The sequence below is a fragment of the Malaclemys terrapin genome, chromosome 1, assembly GCF_027887155.1.
Source record: "Malaclemys terrapin pileata isolate rMalTer1 chromosome 1, rMalTer1.hap1, whole genome shotgun sequence".
Classification (NCBI taxonomy): Eukaryota; Metazoa; Chordata; order Testudines; family Emydidae; genus Malaclemys; species Malaclemys terrapin.
Window position 1 is genome coordinate 274,695,431 of NC_071505.1, and position 22,549 is coordinate 274,717,979.

The 22,549-nt window shown below is 41.8% G+C and overlaps 1 protein-coding gene across 5 annotated transcripts in view; it reads left to right on the forward strand.

Moving 5' to 3' along the window:
* KLF12 (KLF transcription factor 12) overlaps positions 1 to 22,549 on the forward strand; it is a 341,692-nt gene that overhangs the window by 130,677 nt on the left and 188,466 nt on the right. Inside the window, exons 3-4 of one of the 5 annotated variants that reach the window (XM_054013293.1) lie at positions 8,126 to 8,178; positions 13,842 to 13,983. The exons of the other annotated variants lie outside the window; for them this stretch is intronic. Coding sequence (XP_053869268.1) covers positions 13,888 to 13,983 — 96 coding nt within the window. The 5' untranslated portion in view covers positions 8,126 to 8,178; positions 13,842 to 13,887. The remainder of the gene's footprint in view (positions 1 to 8,125; positions 8,179 to 13,841; positions 13,984 to 22,549) is intronic. 5 annotated transcript variants of the gene reach the window in all.

The following is a 22,549-nucleotide window of genomic DNA, read 5'->3' on the forward strand; positions in this document are numbered from 1 at the left end:
TTAAGTCTAAGGTGGAGATGTATTGGGCACATCCCAGTTTTTCCAATAGCTCATCTGTGTATAGCATTGGATAGTTCTCTGGGCAAGTTATAGCATTTAGCTTATGATAGTCCACGCAAAAGCAGATTTCCCCATCTGGTTTGGGAACCAGAAGCACTGGAGAGGCCCATGCACTCTCACAGGGGCAGATTACACCCATTTGTAACATGTTCTTGATCTCCCTTTCTATCGCGGTTTTGACTTGAGGAGCCATCCGGTAGGGTTGGGCTCTAATTGGGCGAGCATCACCAGTGTCAATGGAATGGTACGCCCATTCTGTCCGTCCTGGGGTGGCTGAAAACATTGGTGTGAAGCTGGTGCACAGCTCCTGGATTTGCTGTCGCTGCTTACGCTCAAGGGTTATGGAAAGGTTCACCTCTTCTACTCCACCGTTGCTTTTCCCTTCATAGTAGACTCCTTCAGGCCACTCAGCATTGTCTCTTGCCTGGGCAGTAAACTGGAGAACCTTGATTTCTCAGGAATAAAAGGGCTTTAAAGAATTAACATGGTATACTTTAGGTTTTATTATAGGGTCTGAGAACTCTATGAGGTAATTAACAGCTCCCAGACGCTCTTGGACCATAAATGTCCCGTCCCACGATGCTTCCATCTTACTGGCCTGGAGCGCTTTCAGGACCGTGACTTGGTCACCTACTCTGAAGGAATGCTCTCTGGCATTTTTATCATACCAGGCCTTTTGCTCTTGTCGGGCAACCTGTAGGTTTTCTCGAGCAAGGGCTAGGGAGACTTTGAGGGTGTTTTTCAGGTTGGTTACAAAGTCCAAAATGTTAGTTCCTGGAGAAGATGTAACCCCCTTCCATTGCTGCTTCACCAACTGTAATGGCCCTTTAACTTCATGTCCATAAACGAGTTCAAAGGGTGAAAACTTCAAACTGGGATGTGGTACAGCCCTGTAGGCAAAGAGTAACTGCTGCAATACTAGGTCCCAATCATTGGAGTCCAAAGCAGACTGTGAAGAACTTCAAAAAGATCTCCCAAAACATTGGGCAACAAAATGGCAAATGAAATTTAATGTGGATAAATGTAAAGTAATGCACATTGGAAAAAATAACCCCAACTATACATACAATATGATGGGCGCTAATTTAGCTACAACAAGTCAGGAAAAAGATCTTGGAGTCATCGTGGATAGTTCTCTGAAAATGTCCACGCAGTGTGCAGAGGTGGTCAAAAAAGCAAACAGGATGTTAGGAATCATTAAAAAGGGGATAGAGAATAAGACTGAGAATATATTATTGCCCTTATATAAATCGATGGTATGCCCTCATCTCGAATACTGTGTACAGATGTGGTCTCCTCATCTCAAAAAAGATATACTGGCACTAGAAAAGGTTCAGAAAAGGGCAACTAAAATGATTAAGGGTTTGGAACTGGTCCTGTATGAGGAGAGATTAAAGAGGCTAGGACTCTTCAGCTTGGAAAAGAGGAGACTAAGAGGGGATATGATAGAGGTATATAAAATCATGAGTGATGTGGAGAAAGTGGATAAGGAAAAGTTATTTACTTATTCCCATAATACAAGAGCTAGAGTCATCAAATGAAATTAATAGGCAGCAGGTTTAAAACAAATAAAAGGAAGTTCTTCTTCACGCAGCGCACAGTCAACTTGTGGAACTCCTTACCTGAGAAGGTTGTGAAGGCTAGGACTATAACAGAGTTTAAAAGAGAACTGGAAAAATTCATGGGGTTTAAGTCCATTAATGGCTATTAGCCAGGACGGGTAAGGAATGGTGTCCCTAGCCTCTGTCTGTCAGAGGATGGAGATGGATGGCAGGAGAGAGATCACTTGATCATTGCCTGTTAGGTTCACTCCCTCTGGGGCACCTGGCATTGGCCACTGTCGGTAGACAGGATACTGGGCTAGATGGACATTTGGTCTGACCCGGTACGGCCTTTCTTATTTTCTTATGTTCTTATGGAGTGCTTATTCACGAATTTATGTATCATGGCCCCCAAAGTCTCATTAAACTTCTTCACTAGGCCATTCGTTTGATGGTGGTAAGGGGTGGCAACCAAGTTGTTCACCCAGTGAGCTTCCCAAAGATGTTTCATGGTCCCTGCAAGGGACCTGCTGTGCCAAGAACTGCACTCTTGATGCTGGAGACATTGGTTCCTCTCTGGGTTGTGGACTTGGGCTTGGTCCCACTGGAAGCAATGCAGGAGATGGGGGCGTCTCTGTCGACTGTGAACCACTCTCCGCCGGTGCACTAGGTTGTATTTCAGGCCCCGGTTGAGCTTCTTGCACCGGTTTAGCTGCTGCTGTAGGTGCAGGCTCTGCGGTGTCCTTTGGTGCTGGCTCCCCTGACTCTGATGGGGTTGCAAACACAGGCTTTGGTGCTGACTGCTCCACCAGTTCCAGTCCTTGGGCTGGTTCTGGCTGGGTCCTGGGAACTGGATCTACAACCGCTGCCATAGACTCTGGTCTGGGTCCACACCTCTGGCTGGGTCCCCGGGCCTGTGGTATCAGGGGACACAGACTGGATACTTGTAGGAGGCTCAGAAATGAACTTAGGCATGGAGGCCTGTTTAACCTGGCTACGGGTGACCATCCCCACCCTCTTTGTTAGACTCACATGGTTGGCTAAGTCTTCTCCCAGCAGCATGGGATTGGGATAATCGTCATAGACTGCAAAAGTCCATATTCCTGACCAGCCCTTGTATTGGACAGGCAGCTTGGCTGTAGAGAAGTTAAAGGAGTTGTCCTTAAAGGGTTGCACTGTCATTTGGGCCTCTGGGTTGATGAATTTGGGGTCCACCAGGGATTGGTGGATAGCTGACACCTTGCTCCAGTGTGTTTCCACGGAGTAATTTTCCTCCTGCCACACTCACAGTTTCCCTTCGCTCTGGGGATATTTGCGAGGCATCTGGGCCTGAAGGCTCTTGGTGGGATCCTGGGGTGATAAGTTGCAGTTAGCTGGGGGCAGTTGGCCTTTACATACCCCAACTCATTACATTTAAAGCATTGCCCAGCTGACTGTGGGCTGGGGCGAGGTGGGTGGTTGGAGACAAGGGTGGTGAGACGAGAGGGCATCTGGGGTCTCCCTGGCTGTGTGGAGGGAGATGGGGTTTTGTGAGGTGAGGTTTTGGGCTGACCCCAATGGTGGGATCTCATCTTGGGCTGCCCCTTTTGGTATCCCCATCAACTGCTACTAGCTTTCTTCTTCTCTGCCACCTCTGCCACCCATTTGGCTCTGATATCCCCTGCTTTGATTACGGTTTTGGGCTTCCTATCTAGGATGTACCTTTCTGTTTCCTCAGAAACACCCTCTAAGAACTGCTCCATTTGTATTAGGAAGGACAGATCTTCCGGAGACTTAACATTTGCTCTGATATCCAGGCATCCCAATTTTTTACAATGTGGTAGGTGTGTTGGGAAAATTCCACGTCTGGGTTCCACCTTAGGGCTCTGAACCGCCGACGGGCATGCTCAGGTGTTAGCCCCATCTTAATTTTGGCCTTTTGTTTAAAAAGTTCATACTCATTCATGTGTTCTTTAGGCATTTCAGCTGCCACCTCTGCTAAGGGTCCACTGAGCTGTGGCCTCAGTTCCACCATATACTGGTCCGTAGGGATGTTTTACTGAAGGCAGGCCCTTTCAAAATTTTCTAAGAAGGCCTCTGTATCATCACCTACCTTGTATGTGGGGAATTTCTTGGAATGGGATGGGGGGTACCTGGAGGAGGACTGTTAGAGCTACCTGGTTGACCCAGCTTAGCCCTTTCCAGCTCTAAGTGCTTCAGCTCTATCTCTGCTTTTAAGTACTTTGCTTCCATTTCCCAGCGCTTCATCTGTAGGAAGAAATTCCTGTCTTCCGCAATTAGAATTCAGTCTGGGTTAAGGGAATCCCTCCATCTTGGTACCTGGATCTTGGGTTGGGGAGGGCTGACATTCTCTCCGGGGAAATCTCCAGTCCCTCATCCCCTCTCTGCATTTCTTTTATGGAGCTGGATGTCTGGGCTTGATCTGGGTCTGCCTTCTCCGTGGCATGCCGCATTGGGAAGACTGGTTTCTCTAGGGTTTCGGTGCCTGACTGCAAACTCATGCACAGGGCTGCTCTACTCTAGCCCAGCTATTTCGTTGCCACGAAGCTAGGAAAAAAAATAAACTGCTTGTTGGACTCCCTGGCTTTGCAGGTTGAACCCTTTGCATGCCTGTTCCCCCTCAGGCAGCAAAGAAAAGAAAAGAAAGAGAAAAAAAACCTCAATGGCTTTGCAGGCTGCCAAAAGAAAAATACCTGGCCCAAGCTTCTTACAGCATAGCTGCTGCCCTGTCCGCCTTTCCCGGAAGAACAACAAGAGACAGACAAAGGGGGAGTCTTTTTTTCAATTTTAAAAAGTTCTAGCCTTCTGGCCCTTTTGGCCAGTGCCCACTCACTTCCTTTTACCTATGCATAACAGTGAGACTTTTTAACCCTTTACAGGTAGAGCAATTAGAGAACAGCTACTAAGAGGGATTTTATAGCTACTGGCTGGCTGGGTGTCCATAAAAGGGAGCTACCCTCCCCCTCCCCCATTTATCACAGCATCCTTTAGTAGGAATGTACTATTGGGTTGATTCCCATATAACTCCTTAGGCTTTGTCTACACTGGAACCTGAATGACAAAACTTTTGTCGTTCAAAGGTTTGAAGAAAACACCCCCATGAATGACAAAAGTTTTCGTCACAAAACTCGAGGGTGTGAACAGTGCTTTGTCGGCTCTCCCTCTGATAAACAGCGACTACACTGTGTGCCTTTTTGTGGCATGTCTCTAGCACCACAGCTGTGTTGCTAAAAGTTGCGTAGTGTAGACATAGCCTTAGTTTATAAATCTCTTGCTTTATATCGGGGGAACATCTATTCCTGCCTATTATTCTACAATAATAATTAAATTCTGCTTAACTTTCCCCCTGCTTAAATCCCATAGAGAGTGCTTCCTGAATTAGGGCATATGAGTATTCCCTGCATTCTTGTGAACAGATGATATGACTACAGACATGCAGTATAAAAAGTTGCACTGAATTGCCTGCATAGGATGGATGAATGACTATTTAGAGATGTGTATCCAGCATCAGTCAAACTCCAATCACCATTGCTCTTCTGACCAGTGATTGCTATAATTTTGTTGCATGTAAATATGTTTTATTAATGTTTATTAAACCTCCACAGACAAAACAATGAAGGGATCAAGTGGGGCAGTTTGGCACCCACACATATTAATGATATAAGTGTTGTGCAGAGAGGTGTAGGGGACATGTGAGTTCCTGTATTGCCTGACAAACTTTACCACTGTGCAGAAATTATTGCTTCAAAATTTTTGCAGTTCAACACACATGGAGCTTATGATGCAAAGTAGTACTAATAAACACATTACATTCTAATAAATACATTATATTGTATGTGAAACAGAGCCCATGTGAACAAAAAATCATTTTCAGCATGTTGTACACAGTATAACTAAACCACATGTAGGGTATATGTGGTTTACATAATAGCAAATTGTGCCTATGTACTAATGAGAAAAGTTAAGTGTTAGTATTACACAGCCACAATTTCCTATTATGTACTAATGAGAAATGTTAAATGTATCAATATGACTCAGGGTTTGACACACACAATAAAGAGTGCATGATGCCAAACAGCCAGTTATCTCAGTGCATTATTTCTTGAAGGCTTACACATGGGTAAGGTCACCATACATTTTTAATGGGAATGTGATGCTGTTTTAAAGATAACAGAATGCTATGTTAGATCTCCATGCTGTGGGATGTTCAACCAGGTTCACTGAAGTAAAGTTCATTAATGAGGATTTAAAGACACACTGGGACCTAATTAGCAGTAATTCGTGATTATATCAAACTCACTCACACAGAACATCACACCGAAAACTATTGTTGATGACTGGGTCTAAATACCAGATACAGGATGTGTATCTCATTGAATATGTTGTGGTAGCACCTGTTCTGTATTTGAATGATGATAATAACAACACACAATGCTGTGTACTGTTGTAGTGCTTTGCCAGCAACTGTCATAGTCACTATGGTTCTTATCCAGTATGCATGAAATTACAATTATGTACATAGACAGGCCATAACATTGAGCTTTCAAAGACAAAGTCATGGAAGAGGATAACAAAGGACCCAAGGTTTACAGGCTTGTGAAGAGCTCACTTAAGAGTCCAGCGTAAGCCCCAGTGGTGAATCCTGATGACCTGAATCACTGGTGAAATAATTTACAGGGAACTAATCATTACAGGAACAGAGGAATTGCCACACCAGATCAGATGAGTTGTCCATCTAGTCACTATCCTCCCTATGATAGTGACCTGTACCAGGTGTTCGAGTCACTATCAGGAGCAGGAAACCCTGAATTGGGCAGTTCTCTCTGTTTCACTCTCCAGCCTTGGATGGGAATCTTGTGAAGAATTTCCAAATTTTGTGAATTAATTAAAATAGATTTAACTGTTGAGTTTCCTGTGTGTGATCCATTTGAAGAACATTTCCATCTCAAAAGACAAAGGAGGATGTTGGCTATCACATTCTCCATTCCCAGAAGGAATTCAGCAGTTACAATGTGTTCCATGCTTCAAATCAATAGCTCATAAATGGCTTACCACATTTTTGTAAAATGATTGCTTTTTTCTTTTTAAATGTTATTTTCTAGCCTTTCAGATTATACTTGCCAAGTTTCTCCTGGCTTGTGTGACTAGCTGCCTAAATATATCTCTTTATTTGAGCATGGATTTTTAATGCTGTAATTGTTGAGAAAAGATTTTGAATATTTTCTGTTGGAGTCAGTGGGCATGGCATATGCTCAGTATATGATGCTCCTGACAGTAATTATATCTAATGCAAAATTAGGCCATAATCCTTCAAAGATTTGGGCGCCTGAGAATGCTTGCACCATTGGTTGCTTTATTTACTATTCATCACTCATTGTTCTCCTACAGTATTTAAAAATTTCAAATCATCCAGTCAGGTATCAGAAAAGATAATATGTGAAGAATCAGACACCACAAATAGTAAGTATCTAATAGTTGAAGTGAACAATTTGTAAACAACACATAACTTGAAAATTATATGTCCAGACTGTTTAGCAAATACTTAAATTTTTGTTCACTCACAGGAATCCTGAATGGTTTGCAGTTCATTCACCAACTGAAAAAAGCCCGTAGTTGTCGCACTTCTGCTCTAAAGAATACTATTTTACCGGCTTTTGTAGTAAATGTTTGTCCAGTAATGCTCCAATTGAAACCAATTGCAAAACTACTATTGATCTTAGTGGGATTAGGATCAGATTCCCAACACTGAGATAACATTTGAAGCTTGAATATCATAAGTTCACACATCCAGTCTCCTGGTGTGTTCAAATAAGCAGTTTGCTTCCTTCAGAGAAAAAAATGCATACAAGCAATTACTATACTCTGGTGCATGATGTGAAGCAGAGTGCAAAAGATAAATTGCAAGGCAGTGAAGTATTGTTTAGTTTCTATGGAATTATCTCTCTGTTCCATTTGCAGCCACTCAATTTTATTTAATTATTCCCTTATTCTTGTGATGTAACCATGAATTAAACTGTATTTATTCATAATTGCAAATAACTGTTAACAAACAAATTTGAAATTTCTTAGCTCTTCTACACTAGTCTAGATGCATGGGTATAAGTTAGAGTTGTAGTTCCTCATTGACAGAAGGTGGAGACAGGACATTTGAGATATTTTTTGGGTGATGTCCACTATATGCAGAACCTGCTATAAATCCACTTTGTGGTTGAGCCAAGTCTTCCCCATCTTTATCCCTTTGGTACTGCTGTGGGATTCCTGTGGCAGACAGCCATGCTGGACTAATGGGGTCTGGTATATATGGCACTCTGGGTACAGCTGTCCACAGCAATGTGCTGCTGCTCTCAAAGCTGGAAGCAGTTTGCTGCCCCTTAGGTCTTCTATGTCACTCAGTCCAGCAGGGTGTCCTTCAACTGGAAATGAAAGAGAAGGAACTAGTGAGCCCCTTGTATATATAATGGACTGGCCTAGAACATGTTGATTATGTCTCTCTCTCTCTCTCTCTCTCTCTCTCTCCTATAAAGAAGAGGAGAGGAACCTGTGCGTAAGGCAAAACCTGAAAGAGGAGCAAGTGCAAGTAAGACACTTCATCAGAATTTTGTAATTCCCTGTGGCTGTCTTCCAACTAAAAATTTGTCTTCAGTACCGACCCAAAGAAGTAAAGCTCGAGTACAGAGACAAACATGAGAAGGTACAAAGACCAAAGGGATGTCGGACAAATCAGATAAATACATTTGTCACTGGATACAAATAATCTTTTATGAGATTATCCTGAACATTGATTACAGTTGCAATCACTTTGTAAGAATCTCCAAAATGACTTGTCACTGGGGAATGAACCTGGAACCTTCAGCCTCAGAAATGTGATCTTTTCCTTTTATTTTGTCCAGGGATACATGGGCTGGTGTAACTTCAGGATGATTGTTTTAAAGAGAAGGTGGTGGTGTCCAGATTGCTGAGCCCTTGTCCCTGGTTATTTTACTGCTTCCAGTCTGGATCTTCAGCCATGATAGGGCCTGGGATTTTTCAGCATGAAAAGTTCAGGCCTATTTCTGAAAAAGCAAGCCTGTGAGGATGTGATGGGTGGCATAACCAAACAGTCTGTCTGCTGGCAGAGCAGAATTCTCTTCAAGCATCTGTCCTGGGATAGAAGACCTCAGAGGACTCGAAGGACAAATTGTGACCATTGTTTCATGCCTGCATATGAGAGGAAGGGGTTATAAAATGTCCCCTTCTCCCCTACATTTACTACCCATCCTGTGGGTAACAGTGCATGGGGGAAAGAGCCAGCCACCTCTGTGGGGTTACTAGTTCCAACTTAGGAAGGTCAGCAAGCTAGGGAAGGAGCACATCAGCCAGCACAGATGAGCTGGCACACTAGGAAAGTGACTTGTGCAGATTATTTCCCTTCCAGAGCAGAAGTGGACTGAGGATCAGATTAAAAAACTGATTCCTGGTCAACTCCTGGGGCAGTGTGGGCCCTTGCTCTGCGTTTCTGAAAAAGCCCCTGTTTAACCTTAATAGGTAGAGGGAAAATTTCTTGATGCTTCTGTGACAATTTGAAGATGATTTTAGAGAATCTTTCTGTGTACAAAAACAACAAGGAGTCCTTGTGGCACCTTAGAGACTAACACATTTATTTGGACATAAGCTTTCATGGGCAGTATGTGAATTCTTGTTGATATTATGAAGTTATTATGAAATTGTTGTATCATGGGATTCTGTTATGTGAATATAAAATCCCCCATTTGCTGACGGGCTTAGCAAACCAGGGACAGTAGTTAGATAGAAAAACCTTAAGTGGTTGCCTGTTCAGATGGAAACATCTTTCGATAATGTGTTGGCTGAAACTTGGCGAGGCTAGTCCCTCTAACTTCCCTGCATGGAGAAAGAGTGGAAAATCTGCAGCAGAAGAACAAATAATCAAGGTATTTTTAGGGGATTATATAAACATCATGAGGGTGTTGCCATCCTTTTGAAGAAGGGAGTGGAGCGGTCCCTGCTCGAGTGGAAGTCCATCAGCAGCAGACTTATGAGAGCCAGACTGAAAGGGAAACAAAATACTATCACCCTGATTCAGTGCTATGGTCCGACAAATGACAGTGATGAAGAAGGAAAGGACAAATCTACCTTACACTACAGGTGGAGCTAGAGAGAGTACTATGCCACGACATAACTATCATCATGGGAGCCCTGAATACCAAGATCAGGAAGGACAACACAGATAACAGAGCAATGGGAAGACATGGGTGTGGCACCATGAATAAAAACGGAGAGAGGCTTGTTGATCTATGCAATACAAATGACCTAGTCATCGGTGGAACCCTATTTCAGTATTGTGAAATTCACAAGCAGACATGGTGTTCTTGAAACGGCAGAGATAAGAACAAGATTGACCATATGATGACCAATGGCAAATGGCGACGCTCATTGACAGTTGTGAAAGTGAGAAGGGAAGCAGATGTTGGCAGCGATCACCGCCTTGTGACAGCCTCCATCAAGCTAAATCTGAGAAGTGTGGGTCCACCAAACAAGGGACATAAATGTTATGAAGTTACAAGCTAAAGTCCCCTGAAATACAGAAAGCCTTTGTTCTGCAGTTAAAGAACAGGTTTCAGGCACTTGCAGACCTTTAGGAAGAGGGGAATGCAGATCAACAAGAGGTGGGACAAAATAACAACAATCTATAAACAGAGCAATGAATCCTGTTTAGACTACAGGCAGAAGAAAAGAAAGGAGTGGATTATATCCAGCACATGGAACACCATAGAAACCAGGTGAGCCTTGAAGAAAAAAGTTTTAGACACAAAATCCCAGAAGCTAAGGGACAAATATTATGAGCAGAATAGCACGGCACACCAGGAGGTTAAACGCCTTGAGAGAGCAGACAAACAACACTATATTGATAATCTGGCAATACAAGCAGAGGATACAGCTGCCTGTGGTGAACAAGGAACCATCTACAAAATGACACGGCTTATCAGTGGCAAACGGCAGACACCAACAAACACACTCATCAGGGACAAACAAGGCCACCTATTGGCAACAGAAAAAGAACAAGAAATGTGCTGGACAGAGCATTTCAAGGAATTGTTGAACAGGGAACCACCTAAAGAGGAAGCAAACATCCAGGCAGGGCCGACCTTTCCCATACGCAAAGTACGCAGCTGCGTAGGGCACCAGGAAATGTGGGGCACCGAATTTCCTGGTGCCTTGCGCAGCTGCGTGTTGCTCCAGCCCCTGCCCCGCCCCTTCCCTATGGTCCCCGCCCCCTGCTCTGCCCCGCCCCAGCCCTGCCCCTTCCCGCCCCTGAGGACTGCAGCAGAGATGGGCCTGCAGTCACCGGCAGCGGAAAGTGCAGCGGCCTGGCCCCAGCCGTGCTGACGTTGAGTGCGTATGGCCCCAGAATAGCTAGGGACGGCCCTGCATCAAGGAGGCAGAAGAAGATCTTGATATCAACACAGACATCTCAACAAAAGAAGAGATCATCCAAGCCATCAAATCCTTAAAAAATGGGAAAGATCCTGGCAAGGAAAACTTGAATGCATAATTGTTCAAGGTAAATCCTGAGTTAGTATCCTGGCCCCTCTGTTCACATCAGTCTGGGAAAGAGAAAAAGTGCCAGATGAGTGGACCAATGGAGTTATAAATGAAGATACCAAAGAAAGGAGCTCTCAGTGATTTTAATAACTGGTGTGGTATCACACTTTTATCTATGCAAAGCAAGTTATTGTGTAAGATCATAATCCAGTGTATATCAAAGGCAGTTGATAGCGTTCTCAGAAAAGAGCAAGCCGGTTTTCAGAAAGGGCGTGGATGCACAGAGCAGATCTTCACTCTACAAAATATAATAGAACAATGCTTAGAATGGTAGTGGCAATTCAACATAAACTTAATAGATTTTGAGAAGGCTTTTGACAGCATTCACAGGAGCAGCCTATGGCGCATTTTGCGGGCATATGGAATCCCTCTCCATATAATCAACATCATCAAAAGCTTCTATTCCGACTTTACAGCAGTGTTGATCACAGTGAGCTCAGTTGTGAAGTCAAAACAGAAGTACATCAGGGGTGCGTCATGTCTGCAATCCTCTTCAACAGTGCCATCAACTGGGTAATGCAGCGTACAACAGAAGACATGCCAAGAGGCATTAAATGGACACCCTTCTCATACCTTGAAGACCTAGGCTTTGCAGATGATCTCGCTTGCCTATCACATATTCAGCACCATATACAAGAAAAAACAATCCAACTCAATACGTTCAGCCAGCAAATCGGACTAAAAATCAACTGCAATAAGACAGATATCATGATCCTTAATATTGCCTCACCATTATCACTATGGATATAGGATCATGTTCTCACCAGTGTAGAAACATTCACATACTTAGGCAGCACCTCTAGTCAGGATGGTGGAACAAGCCAGGACATCTGGAACAGAATCAATAAAGCTAGGAACACCATCAGGAGCTTAAATACAGTCTGGAAACCATCAAAACACAACACCAAAACCAAACTCAAGATTTATCACAGCTGTGTACTTTCAACACTACTTTATAGTGCAGAATGCTGGGGAATGTATGACATGTCCAAACTGTCTTCACTCCATACAACTTGCCTCAAAAACATTTTCCATATCTTTTAGCCCAGAATAAGATCTATTCACACAGTGCAGCCAAGAAAATAAGAGCACAATCATTACCAGGAAGTGTTGGAGATGGACTGGCCATGTACTTTGAATGAAAACTGATTCCATCACCAGAATAGCAATAAAATGGATACCTGAAGGCAAATGAAAACGAGGCCATCTGAAAACAATGTGGCAAAGAGCTGTGAAAGCTGAACTGAAAGACCTGGGGCAGAGCTGGGGAACCATTGAAAGACTTGCTAGAACGCGATAGGAGTGGAAAAGCTTCGTCGCTGCCCTAAATGCCAGAAGCGTAATGAGTATAAACCTGGGGGACTTGCAAAGCAAGAAACAGGAAGCTTTTGGCAGGAGTGAACAGGAGACAGACAAGCTTTCATAATAAAGGTCTTTGGTTTAGCTGTGGGACCAACGAAGGTCAGAGAAGGATAGCTGACTTAGAGATGGGGAGAGGCTTCATGATTCTGAAGAGATGCCAGAAGCTGCAGGGAAGAATCCTGACACCCCAGAGCACTCTGCCTAAGCCCAAAGAGCTCTCGAGAGTGGTGAGGAACCGGAAGCAGGGAAACATGTATAATCATGGTTATCATTTTGTCTAGATCTGTGTATTTCTTGTGCTAAGTAAAGAATATTTGTGTTTAGAATTCTGTGCAAAGTCTGTGTCTGTTCTGGTTTCTCTGCCGCATGCTCATGAAGAGTTAAATTGTAGACCTAGAGCACCGACACATCTGGAATTCTGGGAGCAGGTGTGTTTAAGCTATGGGGAGAACCTGAGTTGTCAGTACTACCCCAGGGGCTCGGCAGTTGGACTGCAAGATCTCAGCTCTCAAAGGGGTGCTAGAAAGAGGATTTGCACCCCAAACATGTGCCTAAAGGCCCCAAGCCAGGGGCATTGCCTGGAAAGGAGGCTTAAAATACAAAGGGCCCAGTGAGGAGGAACCCAAAGATAACAGCCCTGGAGGGTGTCCAGCCAAAGGGGGAGCTCTACTAGGGCTGTGCACATGATAGTTGCAAATAATCTTTGTCAGAGAATGGCTTGTCAGAAATAGTTTTTCCTACAACCTGTGGATATTATGTCCTCCTACCTGCAGATGGAGGCAAGCAACCAAAATACTTGTCACTTCAGTCCTATATAAAGGGAGGAGCATATATGTAAACCTTTTCCTTTCGTGTCTCCAACAGCTATCTCCTAAACAAAAGGAATCACCTGAATTGGATTGCTTACACAGCATTTTTCATATAACATTTGAATGTCTCTGTTATAATCTTTTGTCACTCTTCCAAGCAGCAAACAAACTCTTCAATGAATACTTTTTTTATAGATCAAATAGAATCGTGAACAAACTTTTACTTCACCCCACTCCACTTTCTTTCCAATCCATTTTGGGTATTTTTCTTGGGGGAGACTAAAAGAAGGTATGTGAACACTGCTTCAGGAGTATAGAACGTAGAGAATTCAATAACAACTGAGAGTCATTTGACTTTCAACTGTAGTCAAGGAAGGGTGGAAATCTAGGTCAGTCATAACTTTCTTCTTGTGAAACAAAAGTGACCAACCACTTGATAGCAATCTTCCTTTTTTTGCCTTTACTTCAGAGACACATAAAGGGCAGTCACAGCGGGAAGCAACGCGGGCCGAGGGATGTGCTGTCCGCCGCTTCCCGCTGCCCCCATTGGCCTGGAGCAGCAGACCGTGGCCAGTGAGTGCCGTGATTGGCCGAACCTGCGGACGCGGCAGGTAAACAAACCAGCCCGGGCTGCCAGGGTGCTTACGCTGGCAAGCCGCGTGCCAAAGGTTGTTGATCCCTGTTATGCATCATAAAATGGTGTGAATAGGTTTTATTTTTAATTTTAACTCAAACTGCCTTTTTAGGTTTGTGGATAGATAAATACATTAAAATACAAACCTTTACTAAATAGTTAGAATTCTATTAAGCAAATCTTTGTTGTATATGCATGTGGGACAGAGAAATTCCATAAATACTTAGCAAATACTTTGTTGGTCTTCAGCCAAATATATAGTATTATTCAGTGAATACGGAATATGAATACAAGCAATCAAAATACAATAATTTTGTTTTTAGATTTTATTGCCATCTTATAATGAATGCTATTGTGATTCAAAAGCCGCAAAGAGTCCTGTGGCACCTTATAGACTAACAGACGTATTGGAGCATGAGCTTTCGTGGGTGAATACCCACTTTGTCTGATGCATTTCACATCCGACAAAGTGGGTATTTGCTTCTTTTACAGATCCAGACTAACACGGCTACCTCTCTGATATTGTGATTCAAATAACTCATAGCATATCTGAAGCAACCACTATCATAATTATCAATAATCCCTTGTAGAGACATGTGTGATTTCATTAGCAATAAGTAATGAGGCAGGCAGGCAGAGTTGATGGAATGAGATCTTAAAGTATGCTAAGTAGGCAGAGGTACATTCTGAGGCTCTACAGTTTAACAGGGAGCAGCTTGACCTCTGATTGCATTTCTGAGCCTCTTGATGTCACACCAAACCTCGTCTTTCCTGAAATCAGAACCTTTTTCTTCTTTCATACTACATGTGCCAAGTCTAAGTATAATTTAAGCAAGTGACTGTACAGAGAGGCAGTATGGTCTGGAGATAAGACACAGAGATTTAGATTTTATACCTAGCTCTGACACTGAATTGTTATAAGCACTTGTCCAAGTTCCTTAGGGCCAGATTTTTAAAGGTACTTAGATGCCTACAGATGCAGATTGGTGTCTAACTGCCTTAAAAATCTGGCCCCTAGAGTCACATTTCAGAAGCTTTTGCATTTGTAGATCCTTATGTTGTTGCTTAGTTTGGGGCACAAGCAGGAGATGGCATGGTCAGTGCCAGCATGAGAGACTTATGAGGAAAATTTTGGCTACTGCAAAAAGTGTGGTGTTAATGATACTATGCATCCGAAGAAGTGGGCTGTAGTCCACGAAAGCTTATGCTCTAATAAATTTGTTAGTCTCTAAGGTGCCACAAGTACTCCTGTTCTTTTTGCGGATACTGTGTGAGTTATCCTTCTGAGTCATCTGCTGAACTAGTGGTTCCAGGAGTCAGTGCGGTTTTGAAGGTGTTGCCTTTCAGATGAGACATAATGTGATTGTGATTTGTTGTTTTTGTTTGTTTGTTTGTTCACATGGGTTCTTTTGAACACTGTATTCATTTCTGATCCATGACATTCCCACTCCTGAAGATTTGTTCTGAGTTGAAATGAAACCAAAATCTCAAAATGAAACTCAGCCAGAACTACACTGTTTCATATCAAAATAATATGCAGCTTTGTATTTCAGGCATGGTCCACATACACTCAAAACATTAATAATTTGAAGTGGTCTTTTTTTTTCTTGTTTGGTGAATTTGATCTGAATTTCAGTCTGGGAATAGAACCTGAAACTAGAATAGTTTGGGGTTTTGTTACCAACACTTCTCATAGCCATAGACTTAACCACACGTGATTAAGATCTGATGGCAAAATTTGGGCTGGTAACCCTGGTTTCCTGGAAAAATTTTAAACTGGATAATAACCTTATATGTACGGCGGATCGCGGCCACTGGGAGTTGTGAGTGGCTGTGCCTGCGGACAGTCAATGTAAACACTGTCTTGGGGCCAGCCAGCAGATTACCCTGATGGGCTGCGTGTGGCCCATGGACTGCAGGTTACATACCACTGATCTAAGGCATGCACTCTCCTTTCTCCTAATTCTGAAAACCCCTCCTTTGGGGGCTGTTTGGATATCACTTATGAGAATTTGGGCATCAGCTCTGTGAATCTGGAGGGGTGGTGAAGCAACCAATGAATAATTTTGGGAGCAAGTCAAGCTTTTGAGTTTACACAGAGCTCTTCATTTGGTCTGGGAAACTCATAGAGTTTGCACTCCCCCCAGATGGGTTCCTTCCACTTTAAGTAAATGTAGCAAGGCAAACTTGTATATGGCGAATTGATGTTATATTAGTCTAATACGTTTGAAAGTCTCTTCCTGTTGGATTGTTCTCCTTTGCCACGGCTATGATTTTATGATTGTTATTCTATAATTAAGCATATACATATTTACAGATGAGTAATATGAGTAATTAACAATATATTGATTACAAGAAATTGAGATTAATTATAGTATATAAAGGACTTCAAGATATTCTTGCCAGTGAAAATGGGAATGAATCCAACATCTGTTTTTCTTCCTGTAACTTACCTTGCATATTTTTCCACAATAAATACAGATTATAAATGCAGTTTCTTTTCAAGGTCAGTTACCTATTGCCATGCTTGTTGGGATGATGACACAGTTACAAAGGTGCCATTTAAAACTAGACTGGATTGGACAGATTACATTGGAATAGACTAAAAGGAACAATACTGCATTAACGGGAATGGCATATAGAGTTATAAATAGAATCATAAAATGATTAGGTCATCTAGTCTGTCCCCTTTCTGATGCAGAATTGCTTTTTTTCCCAATAAGCTTCCTATTGCTTTTTCCAGGGCAATTTTAGTTAGCTTCAGTGTGGGGGCTTTTCCCACACTCTCTGGAAAATTGTTCCACAGAATTACAGATCTCAGTGTCAGGAGGCTTTCCTAATAATTAGCTTAATTTTTCTTAGCTTTCTTACTGCTGATTCTGCCATCTTGTTCCATGCTAAATAACTATTTCTTTCTTGATATCAGATATTTATAGTTTTGTCTTCTATGAGCCCTCATGTAGCCAGGCTACACATTTCACATTTAAAAATCTTTCCCAACGAGTCACTTCTTCCAGATCCTTGATCTACTTGCTTCTGGACTCTCCGAGTTTGTCTTCAATTGTCTAGTAATAAGTTGGCTGCTACTGAATCTTATATTTCAGGTGCAGACTCACCAGAGTTGTATATTTGCACACTCGCCTTGAATATTTTTTATGCAGTATAGCATTGCAAACTCATATTTAATTTCTTGTTCACTACCACCTCCAGTCTCTTTGGGCATTACAGCTTTTCAGATTTATGATTTTCTAATTGTATTTTTCCATATGCCATATTCCATAAGTTGTACTTTGTGTTGGATCTTATTTTATCTGCCCATATTTTTGTTCTCTCTAGGTCCCTAAATATTATTTGAGTCTTGAAAATACAAATGCGTTTTCCTAATTTTTCCATCTGTTTATATATTCCCAAGTTTCATTAAAGTTGAATAAGAATTTTATACAGTTGTAAAATCACTGCTTTATTATCTGTTTAATTTCTTAAGGTACTTTCAAAATGTTGAAGGGTAACGAATGTTGATTATAAAGCCATTTTTTTTTTTAAAAGTTTCTCTATGTAAACAGGCATGTCTGTAGGACATTCTAATTCAAAGTTATTTTGTGTATGGATCTACAGAAACAAGAGGACTCATACATACTACACTGTCTATGTCTGGAAATATGCTAAAACAAAGTGAAATCTTATTCTGCCAACATCATAGAAAGTAAATTATATTTTGCAACAATTACAGTTCAAAGGTTCTGTTGTAAATGGAGATATCCCATCTCCTAGAACTGGAAGGGACCTTGAAAGGTCATCAAGTCCAGCCCCCTGCCTTCACTAGCAGGACCAAGTACTGATTTTGCCCCAGATCCCCAAGTTGCCCCCTCAAGGATTAAGCTCACAACCCTGGGTTTAGCAGGCCAGTTCTCAAACCACTGAGCTATCCCTCCCCCCAAATGCTTGTCATTTATTCTTTATCACCAAACAAATACTTCTAAATATTATCTCAAACTAGGTTCTAAGGTAGAATATTTTTGCAGGGACACTTACTTGAGTTATTTGTATTAGATTCATTTTCTAGCAAGGGTTATGGGCCATCTTTATAACTTGAATTTGAATAAACTGACATTTATTCCTTACAAGATAAAGAGAGGGCTTCATTTTGATCTCCCTCATATATACATCAAGAGTACCTCCATTGAAGTCTTTGAGCCAGTTTGGGCCAGAAGCTGTTTTTAAAACTGCTTTGTGTTGATGGAATGGTGAAATGTATCTAAAGCATTTTGATGGTCCAGTTGAAATACACTGGAGCAGAAAATGTTGTGAAGTCAGAATCAAGCCCAGAATATTTGCATTAGATCTTTTAGTACAACACTGGCAAAATTATCATGAGTATCTCAGTAGCCCTAAAGTAATTTATGTGTTGTACTATCAGTACATCAGTTTGATATGTTACATATTGGCTTGCTCCTACAAGATTCTGGGCATCTTCAACTTTCATTAAAATTGTTGAGAGCTGACGGTGCTCAGTGCCTTCCAGAGTTGGATGTGGCAGTAAAAAAATTGATCAAATGGGTTAGCATTAGTTTAGGTGCAGTTACCATATTTGATATTCCCCAGGGTACAATCTAGGCTGGGATGCCTCTTGCACTGCTTTGCTAGTGAACAACCACCTCTCCAGGTTCTGCTCACACACACAGCCTTCAGCATATAACTTCCTCCCAGCTACACAGTATTGAGAGCTACTAGCTAGCCACTCATAAATTACTTACAGGGCAACACCTGCATATCCTCAGTCCCATCCTTGTTCCCCAGAAAAGGGTGTCTTGTACTGCTAAGTATTGTCCTGGGACAGTGTAATCTCATAGTAAGTCCATCATTCCAACACTGGGTAATGATTATGCACCATCCTTATTTATCAAGTAGATGTTCCCCACACACTTTAATGCAAACTCATATTGGTTAAGATAAAACAGTAAGATAAGTTTATTAACTACAGAAAGAGAAATTTTAAGTGATTACAAGTATATATGAATATAAGTCAGGATAGGTTACAAAAGAAATAAAAAAGATAAAAATGTAAGCTAATTCCTAACTTTACCAAGCTAATAGGCTTAAATGCAAAAGGTATGTCTCACCGTCAGCTGCAATACTTTTCACAGACTGCGTTCCTTTCCAGCCTGGGACCACTTCCCCGTTTGTTCAGTTCTTTGAGAGTCGTTGTAGTCATGAGCTGAGAGTTGGAAGGAGGAGAGGTGATGTGGAGGTCACTGTTGTGATGTTATTGACATGACCTGTGACCGTATAGATCATTGTTGCAACCAGGGTCCTATGGTTGCACCAGGTCTTGTACAGAGGAGGTCAAGTGGAGTGTCTATGGAAAGGTTGTAGTTTGCTGGTTATGATTATGCTGTCTGTATGTGTGTATCATTTTTGCATTTGAAGTTATGAATATTGGCTATGTACTTGTATCTCAATGTGTTCGATTCTAAGTTGCCTCAGTGAAGCATTTGGTCAACTTACTGCGAATAGTCCTTTCTCAAGAAGTGCCCAATCAAGAAACACTTAACTGACAATGGACTTCGGGAGATGCCAATCCACATCTGAGCTTTCCTGGGAAGGTTCAAACAATGGTGTTGGCCTGCAAAAAACTGAATGATTCATGGACATGTGACTTGCCCAGGTAGCTACAAACTTCATCTTGTTGCTGTGACTTTGCACAGAAGAACAAAGGGGTTTCTGCCCACGAGAGAGAATATAAAAGGCCCTGGAAGCCTCTCCACTTTGTCTTCAGCTGGCTCAATAGATGGCCTCTCCACCCCAAAGAGATGCCTGAAAGAAACTGGAACAAAGGACAGTAACTACGGGGGTGTGAGTGATTGCTGGACCCACAATCATGTCTTACTAATTTATTAGAGTTCTTTGAAGGGGTCAACAAACATGTGGACAAAGGGGATCCAGTGGACATAGTGTACTTAGATTTCCAGAAAGCCTTTGACAAGGTCCCTCACCAAAGTCTCTTATGTAAATTAAGTTGTCATGGGATAAGAGAGAAGATCCTTTCATTGATTGAGAACTGGTTAAAAGACAGGGAACAAAGGATAGGAGTAAATGGTAAATTTTCAGAATGGAGAGGGGTAACTAGTGGTGTTCCCAAAGGATCAGTCCTAGGACCAATCCTGTTCAACTTATTCATAAATGATCTGGAGAAAGGGGTAAACAGTGAGGTGGCAAAGTTTGCAGACGATACTAAACCACTCAAGATAGTTAAGACGAAAGCAGACTGTGAAGAACTTCAAAAACATATCTGGGGGTGAGATTTCATCTGTAATCAGTTTCTTAATCTATTAGGCTTAGACTTGCGTGTTTTGTTTTATTTTGCTTGGAAACTTACTTTGTTCTGTCTGTTATTATTTGGAACCACTTAAATCCTACTTTTATATTTAATAAAATCACTTTTGCTTATTAATTAACTCAGAGTAATTAATACCTGGGGGAGCGAACAGCCGTGCATATCTCTCTATCAGTGTTATAGAGAGCAGACAATTTATGAGTTTACCCTGTATAAGCTTTATACGGAGTAAAATGGATTTATTTGGGGTTTGGATCCCATTGGGAGCTGGGTGTCTGGGTGCTAGAGACAGGAGCACTTCTTAAGCTGTTTTCAATTAAGTCTGCAGCTTTGGTGTGCGTAGTTCAGACCCTGGGTCTGTGTTGGAGCAGACTGGCATATCTGATTCAACAAGGCAGGTTTCTGGAGGCTCAAACTGGCTCAGGGGTAGTCTCAGCACATCAGGTGGCAGTCCCAAGGAGGTCTCTGTGATTGAACCTGCCACAACTGTCTCTTATTTTTATACCCTCTTCCTTTCTTTGAGGATTGCCTACCTACTGGCATGTAGACAGACAGTCCCTTGTGGACATGAGATTCAAGATGAAATGTAAATTTCTTGTTTACACCTCTGTGTTGCTGAAGAATGGCTGCTTAAGTGATAGCCCACTTGACTTTGTTGATACCTGTCTGGAGTTGCCAGTGTGTCTTTGTCTCTGAAAACTGGTTTATGGGTGTTACCCAGACTTACAATATATTTCAGTAACAATCATACAGTAGAATCTCATAACTTCACATATAATGTTGATACACCCATTTCAATAGGATAATAATATGCAGCAGATTATGAGTTTTCAAATGATACCGCAGATGGATACTTTGTACAAAATATATTATAACAATATAAAAGTGGTGAACATGGAATACAGGGTATCATACCGTATTGTACAGTGCTTTGACACCACAGCAATAGCTGTCTTAGAAATACCCAACATAGATATGTAATTTATATCTGCTGGAAGTAACTCCTTATTGCTACAAAGGAGCAGAAGACGAGTAAAAATAATATTCACTTCATGGTGTGCAAGTGTGATACTTTTTTGCAGTGTCTAGGGTGAATCACTACCACCTGATTACATCAGGAGGGAGCCTTGACTGTGCCCCTGATGAGAAACTCTCCTCATTCATCTGCTGTTGGCAACATAGGAACTCTGCTATGGGCTCCGTGAGGCCTGCTCTTTCCCTTTGCAGGCTAGCAATTTACACATCTCGCTTTGTTACGCTCGACTGCCCAGTCCCCTGTCTTCTGTACATCCACAATGTACACCAATTCACAAGACAGCTTTTACTGGCTGAGTCACTCTCTGTGTTGGATAACCACTTGGGCCACCACTGCCCTTTTACAGTCACAAGCTATTGTCTCTTAGCCCTACTTACGAGAACTCTCCTGGTGTTCATGTGTCTTTGTAAATCTCCAGGCAGTACACATAGGCTGTGTCCACGGATGTTCATTGTTCTTATGTTGACTCTCAGGCTCCGCCTCCTCATGTGATAGGTTTTATTCTCAACAGACTTGGAACATAATATGCTATAATTTACATAGCTCTAAAATAGTTTTCTGTACAAACATTTTGCAATAACCATGACAATCAGCTACTACTTAGCTTTCAGCAGAGACCACACATGACCTCGTTGATGAAATATTGAGAAGATGGTCTGACATAGGTGTAATATTATCTACTTGGGCATGTCTGTGTCACAGCAAGATTCTGACAAAAACTGTCATGGAGCATATGATTAGTAGAGTATTCCCAAGAGACAAAATGAAGAGGGAAGAGTGGCAATATTTCCACTAATAGTGGAAAACCTATAAAAGTCTCATTATATTAAAGTTCCATTGATCTTTTCAGTATAATAATAAATATACATATCTGGAAAAATTGATAAAAGATTGCAGTGCAGCAGGAAAAACAGGGTCCAGCTATGAATAGACTAATGATGTCTCTAATACGAGAATCAAAGAAAAAGGGCAGAAAACTGTAAAAGGAATGTTGTTGAAATTTTCATCTGGAGATAATTTTGAATATTCAAGAACAAGATTAAGATTTGCAAGATGATTGAAAACTTTGAAAGACGAATGAAATGAAGAATCAAAGACTGCATCAAGAAATTATAATATTTCACTGAAAACTTGCTTAAATGTGACTGGAATAAAGAAGCAAGCTCTGCAGAC